The sequence below is a fragment of the Phyllobates terribilis genome, unplaced genomic scaffold (assembly GCF_046119375.1).
Source record: "Phyllobates terribilis strain yellow unplaced genomic scaffold, ASM4611937v1 Scaffold_3__8_contigs__length_932513732, whole genome shotgun sequence".
In the NCBI taxonomy this organism is placed as follows: domain Eukaryota; kingdom Metazoa; phylum Chordata; class Amphibia; order Anura; family Dendrobatidae; genus Phyllobates; species Phyllobates terribilis.
The window spans coordinates 816,001,567-816,023,551 of NW_027362763.1; the positions used below are offsets into that span (position 1 = coordinate 816,001,567).

The 21,985-nt window shown below is 41.7% G+C and overlaps 1 protein-coding gene across 4 annotated transcripts in view; it reads right to left on the reverse strand.

Annotated features, from left to right (window-relative positions):
* Positions 1 to 21,985, reverse strand: part of SCAF8 (SR-related CTD associated factor 8) — a 438,319-nt gene that overhangs the window by 300,139 nt on the left and 116,195 nt on the right. For all 4 annotated transcript variants that reach the window (XR_012318088.1, XM_073672436.1, XM_073672438.1 and 1 more), the window contains 7 exons: positions 18,961 to 19,044; positions 16,765 to 16,809; positions 10,684 to 10,845; positions 8,097 to 8,250; positions 5,754 to 5,884; positions 3,784 to 3,960; positions 795 to 868 (listed from right to left, as the gene is read on the reverse strand). Coding sequence is in view for 3 of the 4 variants with exons in the window: in XM_073672436.1 (XP_073528537.1) it covers positions 795 to 868; positions 3,784 to 3,960; positions 5,754 to 5,884; positions 8,097 to 8,250; positions 10,684 to 10,845; positions 16,765 to 16,809; positions 18,961 to 19,044 (827 nt within the window). In the remaining variant the exon portion in view is untranslated. The remainder of the gene's footprint in view (positions 1 to 794; positions 869 to 3,783; positions 3,961 to 5,753; positions 5,885 to 8,096; positions 8,251 to 10,683; positions 10,846 to 16,764; positions 16,810 to 18,960; positions 19,045 to 21,985) is intronic.

Sequence of the window (21,985 nt, forward strand, 5' to 3'; positions counted from 1 at the left end):
CAAATGGTAGTCGGGTGGTTCAGAATCAGTATCTTGTAGTGTTAGGGCAACCTAACAAGCAGAACATGAACACAGGCGGTTCTAAACACAAGCTTACATCCTGCATCTCTACTGCTCGAAAGGTGAATCTGATTATAGATTTACACAGGAAGGGAATTGATAAAAAATAGCTGGAAAACACAATTACACAAGATAAAGAAAAACGTGCATGTAACACACGATAAATGATAGCTTTACATAGTCTTTAACCCTCTCACTACCAAGAAACATTGACTGCAACTAGAATATAATAGAATTCAACTTCTGAGGCTGACACAAATTTCGGTTTTCACAAAGTTTGCTACTTCAGTTCTGATAGTGTCAATTTGCAAATGTTTGTAGGAAATAGTTGGTGGTCTGCTAATGTAGAAGAATATTTCTAGCAGCTCCTACGAAAGCACAAATATTATTTCTGGTCCTCCATAATTACTTCAGGTTACAATGTGAGTCACAGTAAAATTGCTACATGAACAAAAACTAAATATATCCAAATGTGTATATGATGACGTCAGAGATGGACACCCACCACATAGGAACATATTAGATTGTGGTACTCCGGAGACTTCACTGTGATCTGTGTACAACCAAATGTCACCATGGAGCACCAGCCTACATATCATTTCACAGATTTGTTTTAATAAAATCTGTGTTCTCTTTTTAAATTTTAAGGCCAAATGTGTTCTTCTATTTTCAGATAACATTATAAATGTGTATATATAAAAAGTAAAACATTTTATAATAGAAAAATTCTTTACATTTGTGAAGCATCCTTTTTTGAGTCTTCATTCTGTAAATTCTCATCCCCAAAATCAAAATGATCCATCAGTTTCTGGTAATATAAAAATGCAAAGCAGAATTGAGCCTCCATAATTAAAGCATCATATAAGGGTGGTGGGAGAGACAGACCGAAGCTAAACAATGCATAGCTATCTGCAAATATGTCCTGTGCACAGAAGAGCCCAGACTTATGAACCCTTAATAGTTAAAGGGATTTTCCCATCTTCTTAGATGGGTATTGTCTGATAATGCTAGCAAAAACAAGCACTTTGCATCACTCTGCTTATTAACCTCATACCGATTTTAAAAACACGAAGCAAGATGGCAGGCATGAAGAGTATATACTAAAAACCAAATGGTCAGTCGGTACCATGAATCAAATAGGAATAGACAAATACTAGTAAATACATTTATCAAAATAAGCATCAATACATCATAAAAAGGTTAGTTATGAGAACCTAGGATAGAAACCTATCAGAACATAACATACACATTGCATTAACCATTATAAAAGAACGGCGGATGGCAATACAAACCAAACATGCCTAGAACAAGGAGGGTGCGTGACTGAAACCCCTGAAAGAGGGTATCACCGGCTGAAAGCGGCTTCGTCTGGGGTGAGTGGCTTATGTAAACAGGATGAATACGAGTTTTTCAAATCCTGGCCCCAGCTAGTCTAGCACTGATGACCACGCTTTGTCTGATATCATGCGCCTGAAATTCCCATTCTAATATGAATTCACCCAAACCAGATCTAGGCAAACTATAGTCTGGCCCCGCGGACTGAGACAGCCAAAGTGCTAAAACAATGGCCCACGGACCGCACCATGCCCTCCCCCATCCGGTCACCGCTATCTACATCCTGAGGATGCAGACAGCACTGAATACATTGGTGGAGCATGGGGTCGCGGCTCCATCTTCCACCAATCAGGGTGTGAGACAGCAGACATGATGATGTCATTTTATCGTGCTGTGGCTGAGACTCAGTGCACAGGAGAGAGGAGCAGAGCGCCAGGGAAGCAGCAGCAGGTGAGCATGTATTGTTGTTGGGGCTAATACTGTATATTGGAGGCTATGTAGGGGCTAATACTGTAAATTGTGGGTGCTAATACTGTATACAGGGAGGCTGTGGGGCTAATACTGTATATTGGAGGCTATGTAGGGGGCTAATACTGTATATTGGAGGCTATGTGGGGGGCTAATACTGTACATTGGAGGCTATGTGGGGGGCTAAGACTGTATATAAGTGGGGGCTAATACTGTATATAATAGTGAGGCTATGTGGGGGGCTAATAATGTATATAGGGAGGCTATGTTGGGGGGCTAATTCTGTATATTGGAGGCTATGTAGGGGGCTAATACTGTAAATTGTAGTGGCTAATACTGTATATAGGAAGGCTAAGTGGGGGGGGTTAAAACTGTATTTTGGAGGCCATGTGGGGGCTAATACTGTACACTGGAGGCCATCTGGGGGGACTAATACTGTATAAAATGGGGGCTAATACTGTATATTAGAGGCTATGTGGGGCTAATACTGTATATTGGAGGCTATGTAGGCGCTAATACTTTATATTGGAGACTATGTGGGGCTCATGCTGTATATAGGGGGACTCATACTGTATATTGGAGGCCATGTGGGGGTTCATGTTGTATATCAGAGGCTGTGTGGAGCATATGCTGTATAGTAGAGGCTATTTGGGGCACATGCTGTATATAAGATGCTATGTGGTTTTTTGCTTAAAGTGGTGAAAAAAATTCCGAAACTTGCAAGAAAAAGAAAATTTGCTTATGTCGTCATTTTCTGAGACCTGTACCATTTTAATTTTTTGGAATCTGGTGCTGGGTGATGGCTTATTTTTTGTGCCCTGAGTTGATGTTTTGCATTGATACCATTGTGGGGTAGATACGATGTTCTGATTGCCTCTTACTGCATATTAATGCAAGGTTGCTGTGGGCAAAAAAACGTAATTCTGGAATTTAGATTTTTCTTTTCTCGTTACGTCGTTAACCGATCAGATTAATTTATTTTATATTTTGATAGATTGGACATTTCTGAATGCAACAATACCAAATATGTGTTTTTTTTAAATTATTTTCAATGGGGCAAAAGGAGGGGTGATTTGAACCGTTGTGTTTTTTTTTTTTTTTTTACTGTATTTAATAGTCCCCTTAGGAGACTTGAAGCTGTGATCGTCCGATCGCCTTTGCTATACATAACAGGGCTTCAGCTCTGCTATGTATAGCAAAAATCTCCTAAAACGTTGGCCACGAGTCGGCATTCACAGGATATTTGCAATGAGAGGCACGGTGGTCTTCTACAGACCCCCCCGCTGTCATGACAACCCATCGGCGCCCCCCAATCACATGACAGGAGCACTGATGGGAGGGAGTTGTGATGCATTTCCGGCCGACACGCTTTAAATCTCGCTGTCAGTGATTGACCGTGGGATTTAACTGGTTGGAGCACTGCTACACCTGCGGCTATTAACGTCTGGGGAAAGATGCGGGTTCAGCGTTGGAGCCCGCATCAAAGTAAGGGACAGGACCTTTGATGTAAACATATGTCAAAGACTGTGATTTGGTTCAGTGATACAATTCATATTAATATAAATATTTTATTGTGTGCTTCAGGATCATGTGTCTAATTAAAAGGTGTCTCTTATAAAGTAGCCATTCTGTGTATGCCAAGCCAATATTTACCTAAAGTAAATAAAGATGCCCCCTTTATTTTTTAAAGTAAACACTTCAGATTTATACAGTTTCAGGTTCAAAATGTCTATTCTATACGCTGAATCTAGCACCTTATTAAGATTGCAATTTAAAGATCAGCAAAAATAAATTAGTAAAGTGCAAAGACATATCCATTTAGGCTAGGTATACCATTATATAAAGTATAGGACGGCTAATCTGACTTTGTTTTGTACATATACTGACCAATCAATAGGAAATATGTAGCACGCATCATACCTTACTGAAAGATACACTTTGCTCCAAGGGGTTGAGCGTGTTTGAGGCAGCAGCTGCTGCTGTGAGCTGAGCAGTGAGAGCCTGCAATTGAACCACTAAGCCAGCATCGAGAGCCTGCAGAAGTGAGGGCTGGGGTTTCTGTTGCTGAACATGCAAGGACTGAACCAACTGCTGAAGCTGATAAAAAGAAAAGTTCATTAAGATATATATATACACAAACACACTGCTCAAAGAAATAAAGGGAGCACTTCGATATCACTGAATGAAATATTCCAGTTGCAAATCTTTATTCATTATATAGTGGAATGCATTGAGAACAATAAAACATAAAAATAATCAATGTAAAGCAAACTTAATATCCCACAGAGGTCTGGATTTGGAATGATATTCAAAATCAAAGTGGAAAATCAAATTATAGGCTGATCCAACATCAGTGTAAATGCCTCAAGAAAAGGAAATAATGCTCAGTATTGTGTGTGGCCTCCACGTGCCTGCATGACCTCCCTACAATGCCTGGGCATGCTCCTGATGAGGCGCCAAATGTTCTCCTGAGGGATCTCCTCCCAGACCTGGATTAAAGCATCTGGACCTGGACAGTCTGTTGTGCAATGTGGCGTTGGTGGATGGAACGAGACATGATCTCACAGATGTTCTCGATTGGATTCAGGTCTGGGGAACAAGCAGGCCAGTCCAAAGCATCAATGCCTTCATCATGCAGGAACTGCTGACACACTCCAGACACATGAGGCCTGGCATTGTCATGCATCAGAAGGAACTCAGAACCCATTGCGCCAGCATATGGTCTCACAATGGGTCTGAGGATCTCATCCTGGTACCTAATGGCAGTCAGGGTACCTCTAGCTAGCACATGGTGGGCTGTGCAGCCCTCCAAAGAAATGCATCCCCGCACCATTACTGACCCACTGTCAAACTGGTCATGCTGGAGGATGTAGCAGGCAGTAAAACGTTCTCCAAGGCGTCTCCAGACTCTGTCACATGTGCTCAGTGTGAACCTGTTCTCATCCGTGAAGGGCACAGGGAGCCAATGTCGAATCTGCCCATCTTCGTGTTCTCTGGCAAATGCCAATCACCCTGCACGGCGATGGGCTGTATGCACAATACCCACTTGTGGATGTTGGGCCCTCATATCACCCTCATGGAGTCTGTTTGAGCAGACACATGGATGTTAGTGGCCTGCTGGAGGTCATTTTGCAGGGCTCTGGCAGTGCTCCTCCTGTTCCTCCTTGCACAAAGGAGGATGTAGCAGTCCTGCTGCTGGGTTGTTGCCCTTCTACGGCCTCCTCCACATCTCCTGGTGTACAGGCCTGAAACAGTGGACACTGTGCTGACAGACACAGCTACCCTTCTTGCCACAGCTCACATTAATGTGCCATCCTGGATGAGCTGCACTACCTGAGCAACTTCTGTGGGTTGTACTGTAGACACCGCCTCATGCTACTGTAACCTCTAGGGGTGAGAGCAATGACAAAATGCAAAAGTGACCAAAATAACAGCAAAAAAGGATAAGCGCAAAGAAATGGTCTGTGGTCACAACCTGCAGAACCACTCCTTTATAGGGGTTGTCTTGCTAGTTGCCTAGCATTTCTACCGGTTGTCTGTTCCATTTGCAGGAGAAATTGATTCAAAATGAGTGTTGCTTCATAACTGCACTGTTTGATTTCAGAGAAGTGTGATTGACTTGGAGTTACATTGTGTTGTTTAAGTGTTCCCTTCATTTTTTTTTGAGCAGTGTATATAAAAGTGGTGAATAACTGCTTCAATTTATCATGTAATTTACAGCATTGGAATATCTATGATCACCCCTAGAGGACAGACACAAGCTGCTTATGAGATATAAAACATGACAAGAGACAGAAAGGAATAAGACATTATATGATTATTTTAGGCGTATTATGTTCCCTGCTTAGCAGGCGATTAACATACTGATATGATGGCTAAAATATCATTACCTGCTGTCCCTGAGGGCTCTGTAATATCTGTGCCACTGCTGCAAGCGTATCTGTACTGGTTATCTGAGCAATCCATGGATCAGGGATACCTGGAACTAGATTTGCTGGGGTAACAGGGGTTGCTGGAGTGCCTAATAACAAAAGTAATATTATGCATAAAAATAAATCATGGACAACAAATATTTTATATTGTGCATCAAGACTATACATTCTCTCCTAGCAAATAAGCATCACTGCGCCATTAACTGTCTCAAACTGTAATGGACAACGAATACAGCCAATGGTTGTTCATTGGATCCAGTTGGATGAACACATAGGTGGGCTGTGCTGCTGGAATAAATCAATTCTTCAGAAACTATGATGAATAAAAAGCCTTTTCCTCATCATTTCTGAAGAATTGATTTCGTCCAGCAGCACAGCCCACCTATGTGTTCATCCAACTGGATCCAATATCTCCTGGAGGATTTATCCACCAGCCACGGGGCAGCAGCAGCTGTTTTTCTTCATGCCTACATAGTTGTGCCTATCACAACTCCACCAGGTGAGCGTAACCGGCACTCTCCTACTCTCCCTCCATGGGGTATCACACTATTGTGCGGTCTGTATCACACTTCTAGATTTACCAGGGCTGTGGAGTCGGAGTCGTGGCTGGTATAAAATGGACAGACTCAAACTTCTAAAATATATGATAAATTGGGTACAGTAGTACAATGCAGTATGTGCTCTGAATGTTTTCAGAAGAATTTGGTAAAGTTGTGAAATGTCCTATAAATGGCTGTTCTGTTCCTGATCTAAAGATCTTGACATTTAGTTGACATGAATCTGTGCTGCACGCTCAGTAGTGAGGCCGTACTGTGGAGTCTGAGATGGCAGTCAGGGAAATTGAGGAGTCGTAGTCGGTGGTTTTGCTTACCGACTCCACAGCCCTGATTATACAGTGGTTGCTCATTCAAATTTATATTTTATTCACACAAGGGACTTTGGGCCCCCATTCTCATGATTAATGCATGACCCTGCGATTGGACTCCCAGCTATCATATACATTTGCCATCTATCTTGTGAATAGGTAATACATATTGTTTATGGGTCAACCCCTTTAAGTCTTAAGTAGAACTCCTTAAAAGTTTAGTTTCACCAAATTTTGTATCCAAAAAAAAACAACCATTCCAGCAACAAGCATCTTTTATTAAAACTCAACTTTCCATTGTTCCTCTGTTATTCCTATTAGAAAAATAATAAACTGACAACTGGTTGTTACCATTTGGGGATGTGCCCCGCACACTCCCGACACTGTTCAATTATGTTGGCAGAGCCAGATTGTGTAGGACCCTGCATTTAGGCTGCGTGCCCACGTTGCGTATTACAAGCGTATATGCTGCGGAATTTCCGCAGCGTAAACGCTTGTAAAACGCATTTATATCCGCACCCCATGGTCCCCAATGGCATTCCGCAATGTCAATGCCCATGCTGCGGATTTTTCCGCAGCGTATATGCTGCGGTCAAAAATCAGCAGCATGTTCATTAATTTTGCGTTTCCGCATGCGGATGGTACCCAAGTCTGGAGGAGAGGAGACTCTCATCCAGACCTGGGTACCAAAGAACCTGTAAAAAAAAGAATAAAATAAAGTTTATACTTATCTTCTGATGTCTTCCCGGTGTTTTCCCGCCGTCGCGAGGTGTGTGAAGGACCTGCCACGTCATTGAGTCATGTGACCGATCACATGACTCAATGACGTCACCGAAGGTCCTGCACACAACAGCGTGAGCCGCTCAAGACTCCGGACGGGGCACAGAATGCATCGGTAGGTGAGTATAAACTTTATTTTTTTATTTTTTACCATTCTTATTCCTTTTTTTTTTAACTATTACTTGGTCACACTATATAAATCCATGCCGGTTGCATGGATTTATATAGTGTGAACAAGTTGTCAAGCACTTTTTCAAGTGATGCTTGAATCACTTGGAGAAGTGCTTGATAACCCGCATGCGGAAATGCATGCAAAGACGCTGCAAAGACGCCTCACATACGCTTCTACCTGGCGGGAAAACCGCATGTAAAATCCGCATGCGATTTTCCCGCCAGGGAGAAGCGTAAAAAATATGCAGCATTTCTGCATCGTGGGCACATAGCCTTAGACTAGGACAATAGTAACTTCCAGGTATCAATTCATTGATACATTTCCAAGAGATGAATATAAGCTCCCGGATTGTTGTTCCATGAAGAATGAGAGTATTCACTAAGACATGTGAGGAGAGCAGAGAGATGCTTCTTACATAGGATGAGAGACTGAACCTAGCATCAGGACGCTGGGCACTAGAATAATACACTAATAAAGATCTTACCTGGCGTGTTGCCAAGAGCTGCGGCAGTACTAGGAAAGACCGGGGTGACTACGGGAGGAGGAATACCAGCGGCCATATCAAGCAGTGGTTGGATAATCTCACTTTTGAACACATTATTCTTCTGCCACAGGTTCAGGACTCGTACAATCTTGCTCTGCATGCAGACATTACAATACATACATATTACAAAGGCTGGACAAAGAAACTAATTATTCAGTATGAATCATCTTGTGCATACTAATTCTCAATACTAAATCCTCTCCCATGTGCCTAGTGCATGTTAACTGACCCTTAATATTTCTTACATGTGGACCCTTAAGAAAAATTTCCATAAAAAAACAAATCTAACTTCCATCAGTATATAATTATTATTATTTATTTATATAGCACCTTTGATTCCAAGGTGCTGTACATAAGAAGGGGTTACATACTAGATACAGATATCAGATTTCTAAAACTTAACATGGGCAAAACAGAATTCATCATCTTTCCGCCATCTGATTCAACCCCCCCAACTGACCTATCTATCAATGTCAATGGCTGCCCACTCTCCCCAGTCCCTCAAGATCGCTGCCTCGAGTAACCCTGGACTCTGAACTCTCCTTCAAACCACATATCCATGCCCTTTCCACTTCCTGCCAACTCCAACTTAAAAATATCTCCCGGATCCGCACATTCCTCAACCATGAATCTGCAAAAACACTGATGCACACCCTCATCATCTCCCGCCTCGACTACTGCAACCTCCTGCTCTGTGGCCTCCCTTCCAACACTCTCGCGCCCCTCCAATCTATCCTAAACTCTGCTGCCCGACTAATCCACCTGTCCCCTCGCTATTCCCCAGCCTCTCCTCTCTGTCAATCTCTTCACTGGCTCCCCATTGCTCAGAGACTCCAGTTTGAAACCCCAACCATGGAATACAAAGCCATTCACAACCTGTCTCCTCCATACATCTGTGACCTAGTCTCCCGGTACATACCCGCACGCAACCTCTGATCCTCACAAGATCTCTTTCTCTACTCCCCTCTTATCTCCTCTTCCCACAATCGCATACAAGATTTCTCCCGTGCATCCCCCCTACTCTGGAACTCTCTACCCCAACATATCAGACTCTCGCAGACGGTGGAAACCTTCAAAAGGAACCTGAAGACCCACTTCTTCCGACAAGCCTACAACCTGCATTAACAATCGCTCCACCATACCGCTCTACGACCAGCTCTACCCTCACCTACTGTATCCTCACCCTTCCCTTGTAGATTGTGAGCCCTCGCGGGCAGGGTCCTCGCTCCTCCTGTACCAGTCATCGTCACGTTTTGTTCAAGATTATTGTAATTGTTTTTGCTATGTAAACCCCTTTTTCACATGTAAAGCGCCATGGAAAAAATGGCGCTATAATAATAAATAATAATAATCACTTACAATAACAAATAAACAATGATAGACTGGTACAGAGGGAAGAGGACCCGGCCCTTGTGGGCTTACATTCTACAGGAATGGGGTAGGAGACAGTAGGTTGGGGGGTTGCAGCAGCTCCGGTGTTGGTAAGGCAGCAGCTCCAGTGGTGTTGAAGAGACAGCGTGGTCATGGCAGGCTGCAAGCTTTCTTGAAGAGATGGGTTTTCAGGTTCCGTCTGAAGGATCCGAGTGGGGTGAATAGTTGGATGTGTTGAGGCACAGAATTCCAGAGGATGGGGGATATTCGGGAGAAGTCTTGGAGGCGATTGGGTGAGGAACGAATAAATGTGGAGGAGAGAACGAGGTCTTGGGAGGACCGGAGATTACATAAGGGAAAATATCGGGAGATTAGTTCAGAGATTTACAGAGGAGAAAGGTTATGGATGGCTTTGTAGGTCAGTGTTAGTAGTTTGAATTGGATACACTGGGGAAATGGGAAGCTCTGCAGCAGTGTAGTACCCTTTTCAGAACATATTACGCTGGATTTCATCCCTCATCCTGCACCTTGATAGCATGTACATTCATATTCAGACAATGCAGTAAGCACAGGTTGTTTTCTCCGTCTGGCACCACAACTGCAAGCACTGGACATAAACTGTTCCCAGAAGATCCTATCGTTTTGTCATCAACGTGCCTCCAGCGTTTCTGAAGTACACTAGAGGGAACCATGACAGAAGCAATGTTACCGTCACGGGGAACCAAGGCTAAGTGCATACTGTACGAGTATACACTAATGAGCTATGCCCCCACTTGTGGCAAGTCTTTGCATCCGTCCATTATAGGGCCTCACTGCAAAAACCATATACCACGTAGCATTCTATTCTGTGATGGTCCTCTATATAAGAAAGAGCAGTCTGGTGAATACAGGAGCCCACTGGCCACAGGGAAACCAAATGGACACAATTATACCTCCATCTATTGAATCTGGGACTATTATATAAAACTCACCTATATTATATGAATATAGAATACACATATTGTCCATTGAAAGCAATATGCCAACTATAACAAAAGGCATTTGCAGAAAGATGCCTGTTTTTTTTCTGTCCAGAATAAAAAAAGTGTAAGCAGTTCACACCAGTAAAGAAAATAAAATGCCTTTAAATCCATACAGTGTCAAACACCTGATATACCTTGTCATCTGCTGGGCAGCGATACAAATTCTGGAAAGTGCTAATTATGTTGTTGCTGAATCGCGGAGCAAAAACATCCTTGTCCTGACCAAACTGATGTCTGGACTGCCGAACAATGGAGTCGATCACATAGAGACCTGGTACTTTGTATTCAGGTTTACACTACAATTACACAAAAGCCGAGAGATTAGAAGAGGAAAGGAAACCTACAGGTCACAGTTCATTTATTTATAAGTTTTCAGCTGCATAAATGTCTCTTTATATTGTATTATTAAACATTTAACTATGTGGAGACAGAACTCCCGGCGAGTCTTACCTTGTCATGGTGGCGGTTTAAAATATATTTTGGCCAAAACAAAAGCTGCTGGTTAAGTATGTGATCTAGTGTTCGATGGGAACTGTGAATGTGTGATTACTGAGGACGCGGTGCAGAACTAGAGGTTTTCCAAGAGTGGGCGGTGGGACAGTGGAAGGTTTGAGGGGTGGAAGCGGAGCTGGGATGGAGTCTCAAGCGGGACTGAAAATTTTGCCAGTATGGGGCCCTGAAATTCCTGGTGGCAGCTTTGGGCAACCCCATTGAAGTTAAGAAATAAATACAAATAAATCTTTAACATTTATTCCCAGACATCAGGTAATTTCCCCCTCATCTTATTATTATCCTTCCTATGTCTAGCTGAAATAAAACTCCCGAGAAGAGGCTAATTTAGGGTATGTTCACAAGGATTTTTGATGTGGATTTTTAAGCAGATCCGCTTCAAAACCCACATTAACCCTTTCGCGACCAAGCCAATTTTTACAATTCTGACCACTGTCACTTTATGAGGTTATAACTCTGGAACACTTCAAGGATTCCCCTGATTCTGAGACTGTTTGTTCGTTACATTTTGTACTTCATGATTGTGGTAAAATTTCTTCGATATCACTTGCGTTTATTTGTGAAAAAATCGGAAATTTGGTGAAAATTTTGCAATTTTCAAATTAGGAATTTTCATGCCCTTAAACAGAGAGATATGTCACACAAAATAGTTAATAAATAACATTTCCCACATGTCTACTTTACATCAGCACAATTATGGAACCAAAATTTTTTTTTGTTAGGAAGTTCTAAGGGTTAAAAGTTGAACAGCGATTTCTAATTTTTCCAACAAAATTTACAAAACCATTTTTTAAAGGACCACATCACATTTGAAGTGACTTTGAGGGGCCTTTATGACAGAAAATACCCAAAAGTGACACCATTCTAAAAACAGCACCCCTCAAGGTGCTCAAAGCCACATTCAAGAAGTTTATTAACCATTCAGGTGCTTCACGGGAATTTTTGGAATGTGGAAGAAAACAATGAACATTTAACTTTTTTTCACAAAAATGTTACTTTAAACCCAATTTTTTTTATTTTCACAAGGGTAACAGGAAAAAATGGAATATACAATTTGTAGTTCAATTTCTCCTGAGCGCGCTGATACCCCATATGTGAGGGATAACCACTGTTTGGGCGCACGGCAGGGTTTCGGAAGGGAAGGAGCGCCATTAGACTTTTTGAATGTAAAATTTGTTTGAATAATTAGCGGACACCATGTTGCATTTGGGGAGCCCCTGATGTGCCTAAACAGTGGAAACCCCCCGCAAGTGACACCATTTTAGAAACTAGACCCCTTAGGGAACTTATCTAGATGTGTGGTGAGCACCTTAAACCCCAAGGTGCTTCACAGAAATTTATAATATTGAGCCGTAAAAATAAAATTTTCACATTTTTCCCACAAAAATGTTCTTCATCCCCTAATTTTGCATTATCATAAGGGTAATAGCATAAATTGCACCATGAAATTTGTTGTGCAATTTCTCCTGAATTTGCCGATACCCCATATGTGGGGGAAAACCACTGCTTTGGTGTACGGCAGGGTTCGGAAGAGAAAGGAGCGCTATGTTGGCTGAGATAGGTTGCAGACACCATGTCACATTTGAAGAGTCGCTGACATGCCGAGACAGCAAAAACCCCCACAAGTGACCCCATTTTGAAAACTAGACCTCTCATGGAATTCATCTAGGGAAATAGTATTTTTTAATTTATACCATTGGGCAGTGAAGAAAATATAATTATATTTTTACCACAAAAAAATGTTTTACCCTCAGATTTTACATTTTCACACAGGGCAATGGGTAAAAATGGTGCCGAAATGTGTCACACAATTTCTTCTAAACGTGGCAATACCCCATATGTGGCTGTACCGTACCGCTTAGCCATACGGCGAGATCCGGGAGGGACGGAGCGCTATTTGACTCTTGGAGAACAAATTATTGTAGAATAGTTTGCGGATTCCATACACACAGCCCCTAAGTGCTAGAAGAGCAGAATCCCCCCTCAAATGACCCCATTTTGGAAATTATACCCCTTTGGGAATTTACCTACAGGTGTAATGACGATTTTGACTCCATGGGTCTTTTCCAGAAACAAGCACCAGTGGATGCTGCTGAGTGAAAATTTCAAACTACCATTGAAGTGACCAGTACGCTGTAGTGACCAGTACGTTGTGCCCAGCTCATGCTTTTGGAGACATGCACCTGTAAATTAGGCAAGCTCTCATCGCTACAGGAATGCCAAAAATGTGGACCCTAAATGTAGTTTAGGCACATTGTGGGGCTCAGAAGGGAGGGAGGCATTTGGATTTGGGAGCACAACATTTTCTGAATTTCTTTTGGGGGGCAAGGGCCATTTCACTTTTCCAGAGCATTTCTGCTACCAGTAACTTGGAAGTCCCTTATATTTTTAACAGATAACGGACCTGAGTGGGGACTAGCTTTTTTTGAGGACTGAGTTGAAGCTTTTATTGGGAACATTTTATGTAACATTTATCCGGCGCTCAAGCTGAGCACTTACATCGGGGTTCCCATCTAAATTTCCAAGTGATGTAATTCAGATGAAACCCCTGTGGGATCCATTAACTATAATGAGGCAGCAGGGTTACTCTATTATAGAGTAGATTATAGCAATCCTTCTATATATACAGGATTAATGGTGGATATCTGATTGCGATATACATCCATGTAATGTCTTATTAATGTCTGATTCAAGAGATGTATATCTACTTTCTGTATTCCTGTGAGAATATGTTGCTATTCATGTAATGATATACTTTGTAAATCACTTACTATGCATATAATGAAAAGTATCTGAATTTAGAGATGTGTACTTACTTCTTGTATCCTTGAAAGAATATGATGCTATCCACCCTGCATATAATGTTATATCAGAGTACTACTCATGAAAAGTTCTCTGATATTTGATTGGAGAGAAGTGTACTCATTCCCTGTATTTTTAAAGGGATATACTAGTATTTACTTTGTATTGGCATCCACCACTATCCATATGCCTTAAGGATATATGTAAACCACACTGCCCGGAATTTTTTATTGGTGTTTTTATGGGTGGAGATGACATTTTATAAAAGCTTTCTGTGTGCTGTGTTTAATAAAGTATCTAAGCTAATTTATATGATTACTCTATGTGATTTCTATAGACATAACGAAGGGAGATTTAATAGATGTTTTTTACTCTAGACTCCGTCTGGCCTCTGTTTAGCGGTGTCCTTTTTTTCAGAAGTGCACAAAACTGTGGCCAACCGCACTTTTATGCACGCCTAAAAAAACTGACACCGTGGGATCACAGGCCAGTCAGCATCCACAGTGCCTATATTTGCCTCATTACAGGGAATCTTCCGTCATGGGTTCCATCTGAGTCATGTATTTCAGAGATTTACACGGAAACTCTGGTGTAAGTGCTCAGCGCAGAGCACAGGATAAATGTGAGCAGAGCCTTACTGCAATCTTTGGGAGACATAATAAACAAATCAATAGCAGTTGAAGAATTGGTTTTATTTATTTTTTACGCCGTTCCTCGTGCGGTATAAGTGATGAGATTACTTTATTCTTCGGGTCGGTGCGATTACAGCTATACCAGATTTATATCGGGTTTTTATGACTGACAGCTGTCACACACTAAAAGACGCTTATTTTGCATAATCTATTTTTTGAGAGCTATAATTTTTCCATATCTCGGCCGACAGAGTCATGTGAGGGCTTGTTTTTGACGAGTTGACATTTTTATCGGTACCATTCTTGGGTACGTGACATTTTTTGATTGCTTTCTATTCCGTTTTTTGGGATGTAAAATGAACAAAAACCAACAATTCAGGAATTGTTTTTTGAGGTTTTTTTTTTAATGCCAGTCTGCGTGTGGTAAAAGTGATAAGGCAGAATTATTTTTTGGGTCAGTAGGCTTACAGCGGTACCACATTTATATCTTTTTTTATGTTTTGGTGCTTTTACACAATAAAACTATTTTATAGAAAAAAATATTTTTTTGCATCGCTTTATTCTGAGAGCTATAATTTTTTTATTTTTCGGCTGATGGAGCTGTATGATGGCTTTTTTTTGTGGAACTAGATGATGTTTTCAGCGGTACCATTTTTCTTTCCATTTGGCTTTGTGATAGCATTTTATTCCACTTTTTGTTTGACGATATGATGAAAAAGCATAGTTTTTTGCTCCGTTTTTTATTTTTTCCGGTGTGCACAGAAGGAGTTAATTAGTGTGACAGTTTTATAGATCGGGTTGCTCCTGACGTGGCGATACCAAATACATGTACTTTTTTAGTTTTTGCATAAATATATACGGATTTATTGGTTTAATATTTTATTTATTTTTATTTATTTTGTGATTTTTTTTTTAACAGTTTGAAAACATTATTTAGACTTTTTTTTACATTCTTACTTAGTTCCTGTATGGGCCATCAATTTTTGTTTTTCTGATCACTGTTCTCATGAAATGCAATAGAAATGTATTGCATTGCATGAGAGCTCTGCTGACAGTGTAAAACTGTCATTATCTCCTGCTAGACTCAGCTGCAGGCTGAGCCTAGGACACCGTACATGGCAGACCCGGAGGCGTTCATGTGACCTCCGGCTGCCATGACAACGCCAGGTCCTCTTAGACATCAGGGGGGCCGTCGGAGAGGTGAGTGGACGACCCCCTCTCCTCTCACTATATTCTAAATGCCGCGATCGCTATAGATCGTGGCATCTAGAAAATAGCAAAGGGTTAACATCATTGGGACCTGATCCAATCAGGTCCCGATGATGTCCCATGTCAGAGGTGTCGCTTTGCACCGCACCCGCAGCGCTTGCAGAACCCTGGGGGTCCTGAGCGCTGCGGGACCACCGACCGTTTATAAACGTCGGCGCTGCACAGAGCCCAGGCAGAACTGACGTTTATATACAGTGGGCGGTCGGGAATCGGTTAAAAAAGTCTGTGTGAACATACCCTTAGAGTACCGTCTCACATAACGACGCACCAGCGATCCCGACAACGATGTGACCTGGCAGGTATCGCTGGTGCGTCGCTAAGTGATCGCTGGTGAGCTGTCAAACAGGCAGGCTCACCAGCGATCAGGGGAGCAGCGACATTGTGGAAAGAATCTTTCCACGATGTCCTGCTCCTGGTTACCAGTCTGCTGCTAAAGCAGGAGCAGGCTGGTAACCATGATAAACAGCGGGTTGCTAGGGGCACACGCGCACTTAGTAACCCACTGTTTATCATGGTTACCACTCTGCTACGGTGAGCGGGAGGTTACCGCTCACAGTAGCAGAGTGGTAACCATGATAAACAGCGGGTTAGTAAGTGCGCGTGTGCCCCGAGTAACCCGCTGTTTATCATGGTTACCAGCCTGATCGCTGGTCCCACTGGTCACACACAGCGATGTGTGCTGACCAGCGGGAGGGCAAGGACCAAAAAATGGTCCAGGACACTTTGCAGCGATCAGCGACCTCACAGCAGGGGCCTGATCGCAGCAAAGTGTCACACATAGCGACATCGCTGGTGAGGTCGCTGTTGCGTCACCAAAACCGTGACTCAGCTGCGATCTCGCTATGTGAGATGGGGGCTTTAGGTCCCCACCTTGTCTAAGCTCCGTGGTTCAGACATATACCATCCAAAATCAAAGGATTGGCGGGACATTTCCCCTGTGATCTTCACAAGACTTCTACAGGACTGTTTGTTTCAGAAAAATGAAATAAAAGCTAAAATTACCTTCTGGATAAATTTCTCAACACTCTGAACCACATGCTTGTAGAACTAAAAGCAAAACATACAAGCAAACAGTTAAGAATAAATTGTACAGCATATTTTTAAATGACCATTCAGAGAGATTCCTTATCAACAGTTTCTATAGGATGTTAGTTGTATTAAAGACTGAAGTGCACTTTGGGGATCATTTCGTTCAGCAAAAATAATTGAAATTCAAAATTGTAGCACCCGTACCCCCTGTAATGTTTCTGCACCACAAAGTAATGTGACATACAGCTGACACCCTGCTACAATGGATGGGGTTGGAGTTAACTCACTTCTCGGCAGTTTAACCACTCACATGGCGAGATACATAGGAACCATGGCACTAACTGTTTTTACAGAGGGAGAAGGCCCAGTAGTGAAAAAGCAAAACCACACATCATTGGTATTGTCGTGTCAGTAACACCTGTACTAGGAAAAAAACACATTATTTATCCCAACAGGTAACTGTCTGCTTTTTGTCTATCCTGCCCCCCAGGAAATAAAATTAAAGGGACTCTAGGCACAGAATGACTGTTCAAACCAAGCACAAGCGGTCGGTGGTTTACGGCCGGGGCAATCATTTATATAGACCTTCCCACCTACTTCTATATCCACTCCCCTTTTATTTGATTGACAGCTCTGGTTTCATAGCGCCAGAGAAGGGAGGAGATAAATGGAAACCAAGCAGGTGGGAAGTTGTATATAAATGTTCGGCCTTGCCATAGAGCACCGAGAGCCTGTGCTTGGTTTGAACAGTAGTTCTCTGCTGGCAGAGTCCCTTTAAAGCAAAGTTGTATGTAACTCAAAATGAAAACTATAAAACGTCCCTCAAGAAGCCGAGCCCTGATAATTTTCAGTAGATAAAAAAATGTTTTGAGCGCTAGGTTATGTTCACACACGTTTTTTTTTTTTTTTCTCAGAGGTTTTTGAAGTGGAAACTCTTGAAAAACCCTTACAATTCATCTCACTGGGAAATCCACTTTACTGTTCAATTGAGGAGTTTTTGGAGCTTTTTTCCCTCTTCAAAGAGGTTTTGAAAAACTCCTGGAGGGGAAAAAGAAAGTGCATGTAACTTCTTTTAAGAGAATCCTGAAGGAAATATCTCCACCTGTAGATGCTGGCTAATTAAAGGACTGCAAAAAAAACTCTTCAGGATAATTATTATTATATAATTATTTATATTTCATGTTGAATGCTGAAAAAGTAAATCCTAAAACAATGGCAGATCTTTTTTTCCGTAGAAAAAGTAAATAAAAAGCATTCTATACATTATATGCACCCCAATAGGGTGCCATTAAAAAACTACAATTCTGCAAAAAAAAAAAAAAAAAAAAAGAGCACAGAAAAAATATCTATAAAAAATAAAACTAAAAAGGAAACAAAAAATTGCACATCCAAAACAATTACAGGGGTTGTGTGACTGTAGCCATGGATTGATTAAAAATAAGAAAAGGAGGCATTTTTCCCTTCCAGAGCACCCGCAAATTCAGAGCAGTGTTCTCCGGGGATGAGTTCTTGTAGTCACCTGACTGCGTCCACCAATCGCAGAATTCAGCGGTGCTCGAACTTCCAAAAGTGGCAGACACTGCTTCTGGAGCCAGCGAAGACCTCTGAATCAGGCTTCAATGGTTCCAAGTGGGCAAAGGAATGTGAGTAAAGCCTCCATTTATTATTTAGAATCAATTCATAGCAAAATATAAATAATATATAATCATCCTTTCACATCTTTCCATTCCATTGCCATGTCCCTGATACCTCACCCTAATTGCAGCAATCATGCAGGCTGTGGCACAAATATAAACAGAAGATGAGTGGGAAGCAAAGGGACAAGACATTGGACAGGCCGGGACTATACATCCATTATTTTACATTCATTGCAGCCTGTGTGAAGCTTTTTCATTCTCTTGGACAACCCCATTAAGAGGTTAATAAACTGAAATTTATTTGAAGCCAAATACTAGTGTACCAGCACATGATTGTTGAAGTGGTATACCTTGTCTAGTGTCTATGTTGCAATGTATTATAAAGTGTGAAAATTCTGATACATTTTAAACCTATAAATGAAGCGTTCAGCAGTTCCTTTGTAAATGTCGCTCCTATAACACTATTGATTAATGTACCCACTGAATTTGACCTAGACAGGAAGAGTCTACCAAGTAGCAGAAAGTTTCTTACCTTTAAGGCTTTAATCGCAGACTTAGTGATCTGTGTCATTTTAGCCTTGGAAATCGGAGGCTTGTAATCGTTTAGTGAGTATAACTGTGAAGACAATATCAAATCAAACACAAGAATCACAAAGAGATAAAGGAATTGTAGCACTGAAAACAGAGGTCAGTCTTAAAAGGAAGCAAAAACTTTACATCTCGTTTATGTGTTTTATGTCTTTTTTTTTTTTTTTTTTTACTGTTTGGCAATTTTTTTATTCCATATCACAATCTGCATTAAAAACAAAAAAAATAGAGATCTTACAATTCTCACTGGCTACTGGGGCTTTTTTAGACTCTAACTCAGGGGTGGGCAATTCAATTTCCTGAAGAACCACATGAGAGACAGTGACTTTTGTGGAGGCCGAACCAATAAACTGAAAATAGTTCAGCTCAATAGTACTATTAACATATTCAATATAACTATTGTTATATTAATATTAATTTTAGCACTTAATATTGAGAAGAATTAAATTTGCTGACATCCCACTATAAATCATATGAGCCCACACACATGCCCCTATATGCCGTATGAGCCAACACACATCCCCCTACATACACTATGAGCCCACTATATACAATGTGAGCACCCACATAGCCCCATAGCCCCCTGGACATCCCGCTTAATTCAAAATTATGGGCGTAAGCCAGACACTGTGCATCACAGGTATCTGTGTGACTGGCGTCCCATGCAAGCCCCATCTGTGTGCATTTGTAATACTACACAGCCACCCCCTCCATAAATTGGTAGGTTAGTGAGTTTCTGTTGCATCAGTATTTTTGAACCTGTGCTGCCCCCGCTTTTATCATAGGGGTCTGCTGCATCCTGCTAGTGCATTGGTTATCTGACCTGGTGTTGATAAGGCTGGATTGTTTTCTGTGATAGTTCCATGGATACACAGTGAGCCCCCACATAGTCTCCTATATAGAGCATGAGGACATACATAGCCTCTTATATACAGTGTGAGCCCCCACATAGCCTCCTATATTCAGTATGAGCCCCCACATAGCTTCCTATATTCAGTATGAGCCCCCACATAGCTTCCTATATACAGGATGCGCCCCCACATAGCCTCCTTTATACAGTATGTGCCCCCACGTAGCCTCCTATTCACAGTATGAGCCCCCACATAGCCTCTTATATACAGTGTGAGCCCCCACATAGCCTCCCATATTCAGTATGAGACCCCACATAGCCTCCTATATACAGCATGAGCCCCCACATAGCCTCCTATATACAGTATGAGCCCCCACATAGCCTCCTATATTGAGTATAAGCCCCCACATAGCCTCCTATATACTTGCAAACATGCCATACACAAAAAAAAACACATGCTCAACTCGCTCACGTTCCCCCAGCACCCTGACTCTTCGCAATCAGCATGTGAGAGAGCAGACGTGATGATATAATTTCGTCATGTGTGCTGTCTAACATGCTGATTGGTGAAAGGAGGCGTCTGCAACCCCCTCCTCCACCAATGTATTCACTGATGTCTGCATCCTGAGGATGGGGACAGCGGTGATGTCGGGACGCGGGCGACTGAGGGCATGGTGCGGCCCCGTGGGCTACTGTTTTCAGCCTTCCGGATACCTCGGACTGCGGGCTGAACTGGAACAGCCAGAGGGCTAGATGTGGCCTGCGGGACGCACTATACCAGGCTCTGCTCTAACATATTCCTGTTTCAGAAAATAATATATACAGTGGTGTGAAAAAGTGTTTACCCCCTTCCTGATCTCTTATTATTTTGCATGTCTGTCACACTTAAATGTTTCAGACCACATAAAGTTAAATATTAGATAAAGAGAACACAAGTAAACACAAAATGTAGTTTTTAAATGAAGGTCTTTATTATTAAGGGAAAAAGAAATCCAAAACTACAGGGCCCTGTGTGAAATAGTGACCCCCCCCCCATTAAAACATAAATTAGCTGTGGTTTATCACATCTTTGGGAAGCAGAGTTCAATTTCCCTAGCCACACACAGGCCTGATTACTGCCACACCTGTTTTCAATCAAGAAATCACTTAAATAGGACGTGCCTGACAAAGTGAAGTAGAGCAAAAGATCCTCAAAAGCTAGATATCATGCTGCGATCCAAAGAAATTCAGGAACAAATGAGAAACAAAGTAATTGACATCTATCAGTCTGGAAAAGGTTATAAAGTAATTTCTAAAGCTTTGGGACTCCAGCAAAGCACAAAAAACTGCATTGTGTTTACTTGTGTTATCTTTGTCTAATATTTAAATTTGTTTTGTGATCTGAAACATTTAAGTGTAACAACCATACAAAAGATTATGAACTCAGGAAGGGGACAAACACTTTTTCACACCACTGTATACAGGTGCATCTCACTAAATTAGAATATCATCAAAAAGTAAATTTATTTCAGTTCTTCAATACAAAAAGTGAAACTCATATTATATAGAGTCATTACAAACAGAGTGATCTATTTCAAGTGTTTATTTCTGTTAATGTTGATGATTATGGCTTACAGCCAATGAAAACACAAAAGTCATTATCTCAGTAAATTAGAATAATTAACAAAAAACACCTGCAAAGGCTTCCTAAGCGTTTAAAAGGGTCCCTTAAGTCTGTTTCAGTAGGCTCCACAATCATGGGGAAGACTGCTGACTTCACAGATGTCCAGAAGGCAGTCATTGATAGTAAATTTTGCATTTCATTTGGAAATCAAGGTCCCAGAGTCTGGAGGAAGAATGAAGAAGCACACAACCCAAGCTGCTTGAGGTCTAGTGTGAAGTTTCCACAATCAGTGATGGTTTGGGGAGCCATGTCATCTGCTGGTGTAGGTCCACTGTGTTTTATCAAGACCAAAGTCTGCGCAGCCGTTTACCAGGAAATTTTAGAGCACTTCATGCTTCCCTCTGCCGACAAGCTTTTTGGAGATGGAAATTTCATTCTCCAGCAGGACTTGGCACCTGTCCACACTGCCAAAAATACCAATACCTGGTTTAAAAACAACAGTATCACTGTGCTTGA